General features: G+C 38.3%; 2 protein-coding genes across 6 annotated transcripts in view; both read left to right on the plus strand.

Moving 5' to 3' along the window:
- The window catches only part of ankrd12 (ankyrin repeat domain 12), a 173,480-nt gene that overhangs the window by 14,119 nt on the left and 141,612 nt on the right, over positions 1 to 17,749 (plus strand). The gene's annotated exons all lie outside the window — the stretch shown is intronic.
- ndufv2 (NADH:ubiquinone oxidoreductase core subunit V2) lies at positions 1,491 to 15,941 on the plus strand (the record flags this gene model as incomplete). The annotated part of the gene is made up of 5 exons (XM_048595600.1): positions 1,491 to 1,613; positions 6,305 to 6,473; positions 8,799 to 8,908; positions 11,737 to 11,813; positions 15,726 to 15,941. Coding segments are annotated over 5 exons (573 nt in total), but the record flags the coding sequence as incomplete, so codon positions are not given.

Below are 17,749 nucleotides of genomic sequence, written 5' to 3' on the forward strand. Positions count from 1 at the left end.
AGGTATCACCAAGAAGTAATATTTGCAAATATTCCATTTGAATTTTCTAATTTTTGGTAACATTAAAATAGCTCGAAGGGGGATTGAACCCTACACCGTTGAGGTTATGCTGAGCTAGATGCTAGATATCTAGCCAATTCAGCTAATTAAAATGCCATTCCATCTGTCCCGTCCCGCAGTCAGAAATGTATCAACTGCTCCTATAGAACACAAACTTGATGTTCCCACTTACAGCTACATACTACCGTCCACTGTTATTCATCCAGAAGCCTATGAGAGCATCTCTATGTTGGCAGACCAATATGCAAAGCTGCTGGCATTGCTTGTGGACTCCTGGGCAGGGGGTGGGGCAGTTTTTGGTTACATTGTTCAAATAACTCTATGCCCGATATTGAGAACTGCCCCCACCCCACGAATCTCCTCCTGCCATCCCTCATCTGTGGCCTGGATTCCTGGGTGATCCGAGGCCTTGGGAGAATGTAGCATTGGGAATAGCCACCACATCACTGTTGGCACGGAGCAAAGAAGATCTGATGTGTTTGGCTGCATGGTAACTCAGGTCAAACAGTACATATTGGTGGAAACAGCAGTTGGTTGAGGAGCATGATGGACATCTCCTTCCTAATCCTGGATGACCTAGAAGGACAAGATCAACAGACACATGAGAATAACACCATCTGCAAGTTCCTCTCCAGGCCACTCACTGTCCTGATCTGCAAATATATTTCCATAGTTAGTGTTTCTGGGTCACTGGAACTTTCTAACTAATGGCATTGTGGGTCCACTTAAATCAAATGGACTGCTGCAGTTCATCAAGATAGTTGACCAACACCTTCTTGAGGGCATTTAGCAATGGACAATAAATGCTAGACCAGCTAGGAGTGCCCAAATACCATGACTGAATAAAAAATGTGATTGTAGGAGCAGCTTCTCAGATTTTTTGTCTCTCGTGGTCAGGAGTGACCTTTCCGTGTTTGCCCACGATTAGTATTTCCTGGACGTTTTGGATTGGATTTGGCTGCCATACTTGGTTTTTTGAGTGTTGGTCTTCATATATCTGTGTTATTTCAACAATATTGACTGCTCAAATGTCATGAATTGTTGTGAAACACTTGATGTACTTGGTGGCATATCAAAATATAGCACTAAGTGGGTACAATTAAACTTTAAGCGGTATTAACAATAAGGCGTTACCATTATGATGTAGAATTGGTGCTTCTACTCACTAAAAAATTTTATTTTCTTTCCCTCCTTGATCATTATTTTTTACATTGCTTACAAAGTGCTTTGGGGTCAAAAAATGCAAATGCTTCAACTCTCCCTCCAGAAATCCAGCGGTGTTTGAGAAGTTAGTGTGGCAAATTGTGACATTAAACCCATCCATTATTCTGCAGGACAAACAATAAGGCAGTGTTCTAACTATCTGATTACTAAAATTAATGAGTGGATAGCTAACCAAACACTTAATGAATGTATTTTTATGTTAATTTTTACAGCGGCTCGATGTTATTCTCAGTAGTTATCCAGAAGGGCACAAATCAGCTGCTGTAATCCCACTGCTAGATCTGGCTCAGAGACAACATGGTTGGCTACCTATCTCTGCCATGAACAAGGTAATGAGCATGATCAAAACTTTGACATAATGCTTACATACTGTTTTATATTTTTGTACACCCCATTCAGTTTCCAATTTTTGAAAAAGAAACTTTTGTATATACCCGTAAGCAAACCTTTGCTAATGTTAGTGTGTAGAAACCTTGCAAGGAATACATAGCATGTGTTCAGTTTCTTAATCTGTGTGTACGGGTCTCACTTTCTTTTTGATTTTGCATTTTGGAGAATTTTTTTGGCATTGTAATGTAAAATCTAGTCAAAAACTCCTTTCTGATTATCCTGGCTTGAATATACGTATACAAAACAAGCTCAGAAACGGTGATCCTGGGGTGCTTGTCCACTGATCCCTGAAGGCAGCAGGACAGGTTAATAGGCCAGTTAACAAGTCATACAGGATACATGCGTGTGCCAGTCTCAGTATAGATTATAACAGCAGGGAGGTTATGTTGCAGCTATACAAAACATTGGTTGGCCACAGCTGGAATATTGTCTGCAGTTCTGGTCACCATATCATAGGAAGGATGTGATTATACTTGAGGGATTGTAGAGGACATTCACCAGGTGTTGCCTAGGATGGAGCAGTTTAGCTATGAAGAGAAGTTAGATGAGCTTGGGTTGTTTTCATGATACAGGTAAGGCTGACAGGGGACCTGATTGAGTTAATAAGATTCAGGGGCATGGACAGAGCGGATAGAAAGTAGCTGTTCTCCTCAGCTGAATGGTCAGTAACAAGGGTGCATAGCTTTAAGGTGAAAGACACGGATTTTTAGATGGGATTTGGGGGAAAATTTTGTTTCCCCCCCACGACAAATCGGGGATGTTGGAAATCTGGAACGCACTGTCCAGAAAGGTAGATGAGGTGGGAAACCTCACAACGTTTAAGAAGTACTTGGATGAGCACTTGAAATTATATAACATTGAAGTCTATGGGCCAAGTGTTGGAAATTGGGACTCGTGTAGCTTTAGAGTAGCTTTTGTCAGTGCAGAATCTATGGGCCTGCTGTACTGCATGATTTTATGATTCCAAAACTGTTCTTCTGTACTGTTAAAAATCTTGAAATTTCTGAGAATATCCTATTATACAAACACCATCATGATTGTAACATTCAAGAAGATTGCCTACCACTTGAGAGTAACTAGGGACGGGCAATATATATGGCCTTGTCTGGGGTCACTGACATCTTGACATTAAATTAGAAAAGATTCTGTATAGTCAACAAATTTGTATGTCTGGCTGTCCTAAAAGTTAAAGTCAATTTGCTGGATTGAAAACAAATGTGTCACGGTTCACAATTTTAAAATAACCCAACCTTTTTAGTCACCATTGTAAAAGACAAAATGCTGGCTTCAGTTATGTACAATGGTGAATAATATTGATGATATGAACAGACGGGGTTAGAAATTTTATTTGTTCGTTTTAATGACTTAAACCAAGTACCCACCAAAAGAATCTTTCTACTAATTGTCCGGCCTTTAAATTGTCTGTTGCTGCACCTCGATTGATCATATGGTGTTTTCAGAATTCTTGACAGGAAGCCAAACCCAGCACATTGCCATATGAGTGACTCAGTTTTGTAATTCTGACCATCTGCTATTTTTTTTTTTTGCATCTGTTTTCTTCATTTTTCTTTTGTTATGCAGGCTGTTTACCCACTTTAAAAAGTACTACACAGTGTTGCTTTGATAGTACATTGCTTCGTCAAAATCGTGACTTACTACAGAGATTGTTTCTCAGTAATTCTACAAGCCCATCAAATCAATCTTGGTTTCAGGAGTACTGTATAAATAAGGCATTGTGTTGTCAGCCATCTGTTGTGTATTGCAAATCCAATCATGCTTGCTTTTGTTGGTGGTCTGTTCCAGTTATATGCAATTTTGCTCTGTTTTTCAGCTCACTAGACTGCATCCATGTTATTTTGAGCTACAAGTTTGATATTAACTGTCAAAGACCCAGGGGATTAAAGCAGTCACTAAAATAAGAAACACGTAATTGTAGCAAGCAACCAATAGTAAAAATGTCATACATGCTCACAGATTTTGAGAGCTCACTCTTGATGTAAAATCAGTGTCCTTACCAGTTTTGTGCAGAAAATGTGGATTGAATTCTATAAAATGAAATTTATATTGTCAAAATTGAATACTGATCTACTCTAATATTTAGTATTATGTCTCTGACATTAAATCACAGGAAAGGAGTCAACTATTTCATTCAGCTTTCCCATTCAGATAGGGTACAGAATAATCCCATTTACCATTACCACCCATTGTCCCCATCCCCAAATATGCAATACTCATGAAATGCAAAGGAAAAGTATCATAAATGTCATACCATGTAGAAGATAGTCTCAACAGTGAGGAGGAAACAGACTCTGTCAACATTGTCAACCTTTTCTTATGAAACCCCCTTCATTCTAGAGACCAAATTGATGCACCAGGCAGTCTAAATTGATTAAAGGCAAGTACAATGATGATGAACATTTTCCTCAGATTGAATAAAAGATAAATGGTGGAGTGAGCCAAAGCTTATAACTAGAACTGCTGCTTCTCTTTGTTTTGACCTAGACTTGTATACAAGGCACAATTTCTAAACTTACAGATCACAAGACTTGGAAGCATAATAAACCATGAGGAAGGTAGTGGTTAACTTCAAATATGACTCGGAGTCTAAAAAAGGATATTGTCACACTGGCGGAATTGGTATTCATGTGGCAAATAATTTAGGGTGAAGAGATACAGTTTGATAGGAGGAACGAAAAGAGGCAGTATACGCTAAAGGGCACAATTATGAAATGGGTGTAGAAAGGAGAGACACCTGCACTAACAAAGAACAAAAAAAAATTACAGCACAGGAACAGGCCCTTCAGCCCTCCAAGCCTGCGCCAATCCAGATCCTCTATCTAAACCTGTCGCCTACTTTCGAAGGATCTGTATCCCTCCGCTCCCTGCCCATTCATGTATCTGTCTAGATATATATTAAATGATGCTATCGTGCCCGCCTCTACCACCTCCGCTGGCAACACGTTCCAGGCACCCACCACCCTCTGCATAAAGAACTTTCCACGCATATCTCCCTTAAACTTTTCCCTACTTACCTTGACATCGTGACCCCGGGTAATTGAGTCCCCCACTCTGGGGAAAAGCTTATCGCTATTCACCCTGTCTATACCTCTCATGATTTTGTAGACCTCAATCAGGTCCCCCCCCTCAACCTCTGTCTTTCTAATGTAAATAATCCTAATCTACTGAACCTCTCTTCATAGCTAGCGCCCTCCATACCAGGCAACATCCTGGTGAACCTCCTCTGCACCCTCTCCAAAGCATCCACATTCTTTTGGTAATGTGGCGACCATACATATAAATTACTGAAGGTGGTGGAGCAGTTAGAAATTGACTGTAAAATGTTGAGGATCTTGGGTCTTATAACTAGATGTATAGAGCACAAAAGCAAGGAAGTTACAGAGAACCTTTATTTATCTAAAATATAACAACTGGAGTTCCAATTTTAAACACTACATTTTGGGAAGGCTGTGGAAGTTTTATCGGGTGCACAAAAATTAAAAAAAATTGAGAATGGTTCCGGGCATGACAGATTTCAAATGCTGAGGTTATTCTCAGAGAAGAATAAATTGAACAGAGATTTGATGAACATGTTCAGAATCATGGTCCAAACTGTGGGTAGAAAATCCCTTTTCATTGGGCTACAGTCGTGAAGCCCAGCTCATAGATTTAAAGCAATTGGCAAAATAACCAGTTTTAAGCAGCAAGTGTTATGATCTAGAACACATAATCTGAAAAGCTAGCTCAGACCAATTCAAAAGAGAATTGGATAAGTACCTGAAGGGAAAAGAATTTGCTGGAACTGTGGGGTGCAAAAAAATAGGGTAGTGAGACCAGCTAAATTACTGCCAGAAGAACTGGCACAGGTCCGACAAGCCAAATGGTCTCCACTGTTGTAAGTATGAACATGATGTGAAATAAATCAGTTAATTGATTGAAGTTTGGCCTTGCCTTTACAAAATGCAATTTTGGTCCACCTTACAAAAGGTTAGATGAATTAAAGACGTGAAAATCCCATTAGAAAGGGAGCCCTGTTGGATCACCCTTAGTTCTACTAACCACTGAAATGTTCATGTGCAACTTAATAATATAAGACTGATTTTAGGAGTAGTTAGTGTTGCTGAATCCGAAAAGCTGAGGCAAGATCCTAATTTTTAAATGGGAAACAATTTGCAATCCCATAGTCTTTTACGTAGCATTTTGATGTAGAGGTTCTAAAATGCTATGGTAAACATTGTTCTTCATATTTGTGGCCTCTTCAATAAATCCAACTTGATTCACTTCCCCTCAGAAGTGATGTTTTGTTTGAAGACTCAGTTTGATTTGACTGCCTGAAACACAAGAGGCTAGCTTTTATGCTACATGGATATCTTTAGTCAAATGAAGATTTTTTTCAACCAAAGACATCGTTATATATTTCTGTAATCTCAAAATGTAGCACTTCTTAGGGCTTTCATTGTGCTGCATAAAGGTGATGATACATGTTAAAATGTACTGACTACCTCAATTACATATATTGCATCCAAATTATTTAAAAACGCTTGATTTAATTGGTACAATCTATTTCTTTTGGAATCTGTTCTAGCATGTGAAATTTTAAAATCACTTTGTAAAATTTATTTTTCTCTACAAGGTTGCCGAGCTTCTGAATATGCCTTGTATGAGGGTATATGAAGTAGCAACGTTTTACACGATGTTTAACCGCAAGCCAATGGGAAAGTACCATATTCAGATCTGCACGACCACACCATGTATGCTCCGAGAGTCTGATAGTATTGTAGAATGTGTCACAAAAAAACTTGGTAAGCAGAAAATCTGGTTACTCCGGAGTCATTTACTAAAATGGGAAGATTTTTATATTCTAATAACTTAATCAATACTGGGAGGATGCCTTCTTTTAAAAACAAAAATTGCTTTGATAACATGTTTCTTTAGTTGATAGCATTTGGTTTCACTAAATATTAATATTCATTGTGGGCAAATAAAATTCCAGTATTGATTACTTTAACTCTGTCTTGTTCTACGCAAAATTACTGAAGTGAAATGATTTGTGATTGGTATTCTGAATTTTTATAAGTGAGATCTATCCTTAAAAGGAAAATATTATGATCACATAAGGACTTCTATTGCCACATTTTTCTAAATCCTTCCTTGGTAAAAACAGTTGCATTCCTATCCTCCAGAACATCCCAAAGACTTCTCAATCCGTTAGGTACTTATGCCGTGTTGTTACGATTGTCTTGTAGGTAGATCCAGCAACCATTTTGCACACAGCTTGTCAAGAGAAGACACATTTATAGGATGCCACGTGACTTATGGTCCAGTCAATAGGTAGCACGGATCCTAGTTTAATTAAACATCCTATGGTCGACACAAAGCAAGACAGCATTCCTTCATGAAATCCTCAATTTATGCATTATTTATGAAAATCTTTAAGTCATTGGGAATCAAAAGGGAAAGATGTTCCCTGGTTAAAGTTAAACTTACCACAAAAGGAAAATATTATGATCAAATGAGGACTTTTAATGCCCCAGTTTCTAAATCTTTCCTTGGTTTAAAAAAAAAGTTACATTTCATATTCTCCAGAACAACCCAAGCAGCTGTTGGAGATTACTCATCTTAGTTCCAATTTGTAACTGATTTTATAGCTGAAGTTAGGAGCTAGGATTCCCTAAGGATGAAGTAGTCTGTGTCAAATGATGGCCTGTGATTTTATAACCAGCAGAAAAATACTGTCTATATTTTAAAATCTGAATAAACAACTTGAAGTGTTAAGCTAGAGAAGTTACTCTACTATCTTATGTAACTTGTTTAATCAAAATAGTTTATTTTTCATAACTTTAGGAAGATAGATTCCCATTACAGTAAGAGTCCATTAATGAATAAGCATCTCCTTTATACTTTCTATATCAATTCTAAATTCATACTCTTTATGGATTCACAGGCAAGTGAAAATAATCTTCATTTACCTTTTTGAAGAATCTTAGATTCCCATAACCTTGGCTGTGGTGGAATGCAGTCCTACATGAAATTTATTACAATTGCTATGTTATTAAATTTGTAGTTTTCATAACTTTTCCAATAGATCAAGTGATCATTTCTATTAACTCATTAACTTTATTTAACATTGATAGCTATAAGGTCCCATTTGACCTTTGTAGCTTTTCTATCTACAATGGTTAGACAAAGTTTTGAGCACTAAAGTCCAATTTTCTTATAGAAGTTTTACATGTACTGCTTTGAACTTTGTTTTATACCCGACCTTTTCCTAACCTTACTGATCAGGTAATGACAGTCCATCTCTCCATGCTGCCTGATTCGAGACCCTACCACTATCCCAGCTGAGAACTATTGTAGATCAAGTTGAAGACTTTCATGGATGATGGCTCAGAATATATGAATACTTAAGGAATAGGAATGAATGAATTGAATCTCATGTGAATTGTTGTTCACAAGTGTTAATTAGATTAACCACCCCGAAGCTGTAAATCGTAACATACGTTTTCCTATAATTTATAGTAGAATCCCTCAGATGGTGACTAACCTTCTGTTCTCTTCCCATAAAGAGCCCTATTTTAAAGTCATCATTGCTACTTTAATTAACAATTAGAAAATTCTCCTTTCCCGCCATGCCATACTGACGGGTTTGATTAAATAAAATGGAGAAGGGAACATAGTTATTATGGTTTTAAGCTATGATCCCTTGCCTGATGGTTTCAATGGTAGAGAAGTTAACCCGAATTACAACTGATATTCAACATAACTTTACTTAATATTTGGATAAACTAATTTCTTGGTTTCAGTATTTTTAATCTTATAAATTAGTGCAAGTTTTTACTTTAAAGGCAGCTGATTAACTTTGACTTTAACTTAAGCATATCATACGTTACTCAAAACATTTGTCTTGCCACTTTTTAAATGCAATGCAGCACAAATACCCAAATAAGCACTTTAAACTGATTGTTTTTATTGAAATTACTTGATTTTAAAAATGTGCCTTTTCTAAAACTGCGTAGCAAAAGAAACAAAATCCAGCCTTTAAACTATTAAGCAATTGAATCCTGGATAGTTCCGATGGATCTTTTGAAGTGAAACAGTGTTTTCAGTTTAGTTCATTTCATCTTTAGGTATCTCTATTGGGGAAACTACACCTGACAAGCTTTTCACTGTCACGGAGGTGGAATGTCTGGGCGCCTGTGTGAATGCACCAATGGTGCAAATTAATGACAATTATTATGTAAGTACTTTTGAAATGGATTGGTACTGTTTTACACGTTTATATGCTTTTCTATACAGGGTTGTTAAACTGTAGTTTAAACATTATAAAATCTATAATTTCAAGTTAGCATTACATCTTGTATGGCAGTGAATGGAATAGCACATAAGTTAAGAACTATTTCAGTCAATGTAGATTTCAAATTTTGGTCTAAAGCAGGCAGATTATTTTATAATTGGAGATGATTGAAATGGCTGCTATTTACAAGTACATTAAGAGCAAAAGAGTAACTAGAGAGAGAATAGGGCTCCTTAAAGAACAACAAAGTCATCTAATGTGTTGAACCTCAAGAGATGGGAGAGATACTAAGTGAATACTTTGCATCAATCTTTACTGTGAAGAAAGAAACAGAGGCTAGAGAACTTGGAAGTAAATATTGATGTTTTGAAAACAGTTCACATTACAGAAGACGAAGTGCTGGAGGTCTTAAAAAATATATAGGTGCATAAAACTCCGAGACCTGATCAAGTGTACAGTATCCCAGGACGGTGTGAAAAGTTAGTGAAGAAATTGTGGAGCCCCTGGCAGAAATATCTGTATTATCTATAAGCATGGTGAGGTGCCCTCCCTTAGAAGAGGTTTCCAAAGGTAGGGTCTTGTGTTGGACATCCAGAGCAGGTTGGGAAATGACCTTTGTCTTCCAGATATTTAGCCCAAGTCGCATTCTCTCACGCCTCTGTGAATGCATCATGAATATATTAAAGCCTGGGCTCTGAGTTATGTGCATATTGCAAATCAACAAGAAAGATTGGGAAAGTCTCTGTTCTCGACTGGAGGTGATGCAGTTCGAACAGTTTTCCACTTGTCCTGTAAATCACCTCCAGTCTGGTAGGAAGCTTCATGGATAACGAGTGGAGGTATTATGTTAAGGAAGATTGAGAAGAGTACCGTGCATCCTCATCATAGCTCATTCTCCCACCCAGCTTTGTGTCGTCTTCAAATTTGAAGACATTACATTTAGTTCCCTCATCTAAATCATTAATATAAATTGTGAATAGCTGGGATGTAAACACTGATCCCTGCAGTACCCTAGTGGTCACTATCTGCCATTAAAAAAAAACTCCTGTTTATTCCTATTTGTTTCCTGTCTGTCAACCTGTCTCTGTCAGTACAGTACCCCATCCCACTAAATCATTGCACATTTTGGCTGTTGGCCGGTTGCTGGATTTTCTGCCCTCTTTTTCACCCACAATCTGCTTTTTAAGTTACAGCCTATTTGTAGGACCTCAGCCTTCATTTGTCTATAGACCGGTTTTCTTTCCGTTGAGCTTTAGTGATACTTCCAGTTCAGAAAAGCCTTGCACTTGCAAGTTACTAGCTCTTGAATCTCCTGATCATTCTCATCAAATGAGGCTTGAAGTTTCCTGGTAGGGAAACCCAAAATTACCTTGCAGGTACTGGTTATAATGGATTTACGGGTAGACCAAGAACTGTGGACTCTGTGCTTCCTGTTCAAAAAATTCAACTCTAGAAGCAATGGACGAAGCCAGAGAGGAATTCTTCCGCCTTGATCACTGTTCTATCTCCAAATTGGAAAAGCAAACACCAAAACGGTTTTGCTGCTGATGGGCTAGTATATAATCCAGTTGAAATGAACAGCTGAGACTAATGCAGGACAATGTGTGTACTTGATGAGTCATTGTCCAAGTTAGAAGTATCATTTTCACCATGCTGGGAGCTGACGATTAGTGGAGCAACCATTTGACTAATCTAGTCTATTATCTCCACCAGCCTAGCCCAAAAACGGCAGCTGGACAAGGCTCACTGGCCTTTATTTCAAAGGGAACGGAGTACAAATGTAGGGTGGTTTTGCTAAGTTTATGCAAAACATTAGTCAGACCACACCTGGAAAACGTTTGAGCCTCTTATCCAAGATATTCTGGCATTGGAGGCAATCACGAGAAGGTTCACTAGGCTGATACCAGGTATGGAAGGACTGTATAATGGAAAGTGGGTCTTTACTGGTTGAAATAAAGAAGAATGAGGCAACTTTATTGAAACATACAAGATTCTTCGAGGACTTGGCAGGATAGGCACAGAAAGCTTGTTTCCCTTTGTGGGAGAATCTAGAATCAGAGGGCATAATCTCTGAAGAAGGGTTCACCCGTTTTAGGTCAGAGTAGGAATTTCTTCTGAAGGTTGTGAATCTATATACCACAGAGGGCTGTTGGGGCTGAGTTACTGAATATATTCAAAACAGAGATGCAGATTTTTTTAATCCACTGAGGGAATCCAGGGTAATGGGGAAAAGGCAGGAATGGGGAGTTGAAGACGAGCACATCAGCCATGATCACACTGATGGAACAGACTCAGTGAGCTGAATGACTAACTTCCGCTCCTATGTCCTGTGGTCACACCACAAAAAATTCATTGACAATGACCCAAAGGATCCTGTGAAAAAAGACCTACTCAGTTGCATTTCAGTCAACCTGGCAATGCTTATAAGTCAGTGAATTAGATCTATAACGTTTGTCAATATTTACTCCTTTCTTGTCTTCTTCTGGATTGCAGTCTCATGATTCATCCAGCTGCTAAGCATAAGTGCTACTCTTGTCAATTCAGTACAAGATCAGTGATCTGGAACCCTGGCTGACACTGAACTCTAATTGAACTTTGGCATTTAGGATTGTTACTTTGGTACGACAGTAGATGTACTATCTATCCTTTTTATTGAACAATATGAGCAAGTGCTACATTTATTTACAATACATATACTTGAATTTTTCTTCACAGTCATATAAATGCATAGGTTATGATGTTACAATTGTAATGTTATATTTGCATTACAGGAAGACCTAACAGCAAAAGATATGGAAGAAATAATTGATGAATTAAAAGCTGGCAAAATTCCCAAACCTGGACCAAGGTATACAATTCAATGAGTTACGCTGTAAAGTTCAATGTGTTTTTTTAAATAAAAAAATCAATGTTTGGAAAGATTAGAGAAAAACAAAATTGCTTTATGCACAACAATAATGAATGCTAGGATTTTTAAACCTTCACCTGTAGAGAACAAATGCTTAATGGAATGTAAATTAATTTGAATTCTACCATCCAGTATGTAATGTTAAATCTATAAATATAATTGTGAATTCTGTACATTTATGTTCAATTAACATTGGGTCATGTACAAAGGGTTTTATTTTTCACAATAGAATTTTACAGTGCAGAAGGAGGCCATTCAACCCACCATTTGTACCAGCTCCCAAAAGAGCTTCTTGGCTAATCCCATTCTCCAGCCCTATCTCGGTTGCCCACTAAATTCATTACATATATATTTAGCTCACTTTTGAAACCTCCTATAGAATCCAACTCCGCCATTCGCAGGCAATGCATTCCAAATACTAACAACTGAGTAACCCTTAGTTACTGACAGACCAACTAGTGGAAACTTCTTTACCCTGTTGAAATTGTTCATAATGTTGAACACCTCAGAAAGGTGTTCTTAATCTTCTATGCTCCCAGGACTGAATAGAATTATCCAAATGTGGTCTAACCAAGATTGGTAGAGATGTTGCATCACTTCCTTGCTTTTATACCCAGTGCCTCTATTTATAAAGCCAAGGATCCTATAAGCCTTCTTAATAACTGTTTCAATTTGCCTGGCCACCTTCAGAGAATCATGCATGTGACCCTCGAGGCCCCTCTGCTCTTGTACTCCCCTCAAAGCTGTACTATTGTATTGTCTGTCAAAGGAAGGTTGGACACGCTAGGCTCATTTTACATTTGGATGTCATTAAGAGTGAAATTTTTGGTGATTATTCAAGTATCAGTCTGGACAAGTAACATTCAGTTTTTTGTGGGAAGGTGGTTACTGCTGCTATTCTTCATGTATACTGCCTCTGCAGTGTGTGTGTTTTGTGGGGGTGGCAGGGAGAAGAGACAGCCTCTGTCTCTTTGATCTTGTTACAAAGGATCTTTAAAATTCTCTTGACCCTGAGAAAAATAATTGTTACAGGTTCCATGAAGATTCTTTCTCCTGTTACAAATCAAATAATTAATCTAAATGTTGGTAATTAGTTCCAATTTTTTTTAAATATGAGACTCATCAGTAAGAGCCAAAAGTAGCTATATTCGGTTTTGTTTCCTTGCCACAGATGTGCGTTGAACAGTTACGTTAGGCAACCTTCTTTGATGGGATTTTGGAATTTAGGACAGGCAGCTGCAGAAGAGTGACCTGATAACTATTTTACTTAATTGTCATTGGTTACTTTAAAAATTTGGGTCAAGTTTCATATTTTTCTAAATATAAAAGTGTTTATGTAAATTAGTCTAATCCTCACTCTAGGTCTGCATAAACGGCTGGATGAGCCTGGATAGTAGTTAACTGGACAGTAAATTTTATTCACAGTATTTGAAGCACACTTTTGCTCAAATCTCAGTTAAATTATCTGTATTATTTAATTATGTGAATAATGAGCAGATCTTAAGAGTATCTGCCTCACCGCATAATGTGGACACAAGCCAAATTGCCCATTGTATGTGATGGCCAGGACTGTCTCTCCAATAGCAAATTAAATTTAAACAGCACTGGCATGTTAATGTTCAGCATTAGGTAGCATTATCAAGCACGTGCTTACATTCAGATCATTCTTCAAGCACTTTCAGTATTAAATTCCAAAACTGAGCTGACAGGTAGTAAGAATCACAATAGTGCAAGTAGGTGTTCTAGGGCCTTCTTAAAAAGTAATTTTCTTGTTAATTTTCTCTCATGGAAAAAACATGTTAACCAGCTGTTGAAAGAGAAATTCCAACATGCAGATATTGAGTAATTTAATGATCAGCAAGGTGTAAACATTTTCTTAACTGTCCAAAATAATCAGTGTGCTTGAAAGCTTTTGCATAGTTGCTTATAGTTTACAACAAGGACAACGGTAGGCACTATTGCTATATCGACAGCTGACTCTTAAATGAGTAGGTATGATGTAATTGTGGTGAAAGTTGTGCAAACTACTGAGTGTAAAAACAAATTTGTTTGTCACCATGTTATAAATTTGCTATTAAATAAACTTTATTTTCAACTTTCATCAGTTTAAATTCTCAGCAGTTTAAGTTGGGGTGGGCAGTGTCAAAGTTTTGTCTGAGGCCTTAGGCCTTTTAATTCCTGGAATTTGTCAGCATGCCCTGAGTGAGTTGTCTGCTCAAAATAGTAGCTGAACTAGAGGCCAATAACTGGTGCAAAGGAAAGTTTACTGGCAACAACCTAAGATGCAAAGAAGGTCAATTGTTAGTGTTCTAGGAGGTGACTACTTTTCCAGGAGGTTCAGTAAATCCTGTAGACAGTGTATAAATAAGTTTGTCTAGAAATCTTTACAGATGCAATAACTTATGTTGGTGATTCTAATAGAAGGAATGTGTAGATAGTTCTTAGCTTCTCTGCTTTGATACAAACTTCTTACACCCCTTACTTCATCTACTGCCCTCTCACCAACAGTCTGTGCAAACAGTTTCTCTATCACTAAGACCAAGATCATCCATTCAACTGTCTCTGCTGCTTCCCTCCCTTCCTGTAGCCCATTGTGTGAACATTTCTCTGGTTTTCCCCCACCATACGAAGATTAGAGAAAATTGAAAGCTACCCACTTTTGTGCGGTCTAAATTCATTTTGTCTGCAAATCCCACCAGCCACACCTTTAATCCCATTATACTGTTGATCTTTCCCATTTCTTATTCATATGCTCCTTGACATATGAAAACTCATCTGAATCCACATCTACACAAATGACAGCCAGCTCTACCTCACTATTTCTCCTGACCTTTCCATTGATCTTATGGTCTCACTACTTGTCTAACAAGCAGTACAGTCTCAGCATACATTTTTTCATAACACTGAGAAGGTTGAAGCAATAGTCTTTATTTCCTACCATCGACTCTAATCCCTCACTATATTCTTCTCCCTGTCAAATGGCTGAGGTTGAACCAGGTAATTGGTAACTTGTTCTTGAGCTTAAGACTAGCATCCAACATCACATCTGTTCTGACACCAAAATTGTCTATTTACACCTCTGTATTTGCGTATCTGCTGAACTCCTTATCCATGACATTGTCTGGCTGTGACTATTTTTGTGCTCTCCTACCCAGCCTTATTTGTTAAATTTAAATCTTGTCCAAAACCCGGCCATATCCTCACTCACATCAAGTCCTGTTCAGTTATCACTCTTGTGCTTGCTAACTTATATTGGCTTCTGGTTTGGTATCAACTTTGAAATTCTCATCCTCTATTTCAGATCATTCATAGCTTCTGCCGTTTAAGCTCCTCTAGCCACCGAAATACCCACCCTCTTGCAATTGTGACCTTTTACATGTCCTGATTTGAAACTGCCAACTACACCTTAAGTTTTAGAATTCCCCTCCCAAAATGTCTGCTTCTGTACCTCCTTTAAGATGCTCCTTAAAAGTCAACCTCACTGGCAAATTTTGGTTACTTGACAGCTCCGTGCTTGGCTCTGTCAGATTTTGTTTAGCTGCCTTAGGATATTTTGCCAAGTTAAAAGGTGTAAGTTGTTGTTGTAAAATTGAGGAAAAATTGCAGGAACTTTTTACATCGGAAATTTATGGGGGGATCAACCCATGTTTCTGCTACCAACAGTAGGAGAAACATGGGTTATGGGGATGATTCTTAACTGCCCTCTGGGCAACAAATGCTGCCTAGCCAGCAACACCCTCATCCCGTGAATGAATAAACAAAAGTAACCTTAAACTGTCTTCAGTCAATAAAGTGACAAAGTAAAAAAACATTTTTATATATGTGTTATACTGTGTTTATTTTTTTTTCTAGGAGTGGACGTTTTTCTTGTGAGCCTGCTAAAGGTTTAACTTCACTATTAGAACCACCCAAGGGACCAGGTTTTGGAATTCAACCAGGCCTTTAACCAGCTACGTGCATCTACAAGATCGGTTATGTATTGAACTTGTGTAGATCTCATTGTATGCGCATTATAAATGTATATAAAAGTTTTCATTCCACCATAAAACATGAATCTGTTGGTTTTCATATGGTGCTGTTTTAACTAACTTTACTTCCTCATTCACACTCAAACCACAAAGTTTAGTCCACCAAGTTTTCCCTTCTTCCAGGGCAGTTTATTTCAAACATTTCTTCCTAAATAAATATTTCGTCTTTTTCTAATTTAAAGCATTTAGTTTAAACTAAGTTCCACATTACAGGTGGAGGAGCTGGACATCTTAAAACACAAAGGTGGATGAATCCTCAGGACCTGATTAGGTGTATCACCGAACTTTATGAGAAGCTAGGAAAGCAATTGCTGGGGCCCTTGCTGAGATATTTGTATCACTGATAGCCATGGCATCAGAAGACTGGAGGGTGGCTAATGTGGTGCTATTATTTAAGAAAGGCGGTAAGGAAAAGCCAGGGAACTATAAACCAGTGAGCCCAAGGTGGGCAAGTTGTTGGAGGGGATTCTAAGGGACAGGATTTATATGCATTTGGAAAGGCAAGGATTGATTAGGGATAGTCAATATGGCTTTGTGCGTGGGAAACAATGTCTCACTAACTTTGGTTGCGTTTTTTGAAGTGACAAAGAAGTTTGAAGGCACAGCAAAGGACATTGTCTACATGGACTTCAGCATGGTGTGTGACAAGTTTCCAAATGGTAGACAATTTAGCAAGGTTCAATCACATGGAATCCCGGAAGAGCTAGCCATTTGGATACAAAATTGGCTTGGAGATGAGAGACAGAGTGGTGGTGGAGGATTGCTTGACCAGCGGTGTGCCGCAAAGATCAGTGCTGGGTCCCCTACTTTTTGTCATGTATATTCACATCCAAATAATTTATTTAAGAGGAATGGTTAGCAAGTTTACAAATGACACCAAAATTAGTGATGTACTGGACAGTGAAGAAGGTTATTTCAGAGAATGTTAATCAGATGAGCTGAAGAGTGGCAGATGGAGTTTAATTTAGATAAATGTGAGATGTTGCATTTTGGTAACAAATCAGGGCAGGACTTGTACACTTCACAGAAGGGCCCAAGGGAGTGTTGCTGAACGAAGAGACCTCGGGGTGTAGGTTCATAATTCCTTGAAGGTGGAGTTGTAGGTAGAAAGAGTAGTGAAGGCCTGATGAAGGGTGTAAAACTGAAAAGTTGACTTTCCTGCTCCCGTGATGTTACCTGACCTGCTGTGTTCCTTAAGCTCCACACTGTATTGACTCTGACTCCAGCATTTGCAGTTCTTGCTATCTTGTAGTGAAGACAACATTCGGTAAGCTTGCCTTTATTGGTCAGTGTGTTGAGGGTAGGAGTTGGGACGTGCTGTCGAGGGTGTACAGGACATTGGTTAGGCCACTTTTGGAATACAGTGTTCAATTCCGGTCTCTCTGCTATATGTTGTTAAACTCGAAAGGGCATAGAAAAGATTTACAAGGATGTTGCTGGGTTGGAAGGTTTGAGCTATACAGAGAGGCTGAATAGGCTGGCGCTGTTTTCCCTGGAGTGTTGGAGGCTGAGGGGTGATCTTTTAGAAGTTTCTAAAATCATGAGAGGTGTCGATAAGGTGAATAGCCATGGTCTTTTTCCCAGGATACAGCAGTCCAAAACTAGAGTGCATAGGTTTGAGGTGAGGGGGAAAGACTTGAAAGGGATCTAAAGGGCAACTTTTGCACACAGAGGGTGGTGTGTGTATGCAGTAAGCTGCTTGAAGTGGTGGATGCTGGTACAATTACATCACTTAAAAAGCATCTGGATGGGTACATAAATAGGAAGGGTTCAAGAGGAATATGGACCAAATGCTGGCAACTAGGTCTCTATTAATTTAGGATACCTAGTCAGCACGGTGGATGAGTT

Source organism: Rhincodon typus, chromosome 4 (assembly GCF_021869965.1).
Source record: "Rhincodon typus isolate 14 chromosome 4, sRhiTyp1.1, whole genome shotgun sequence".
Taxonomy (NCBI): Eukaryota; Metazoa; Chordata; class Chondrichthyes; order Orectolobiformes; family Rhincodontidae; genus Rhincodon; species Rhincodon typus.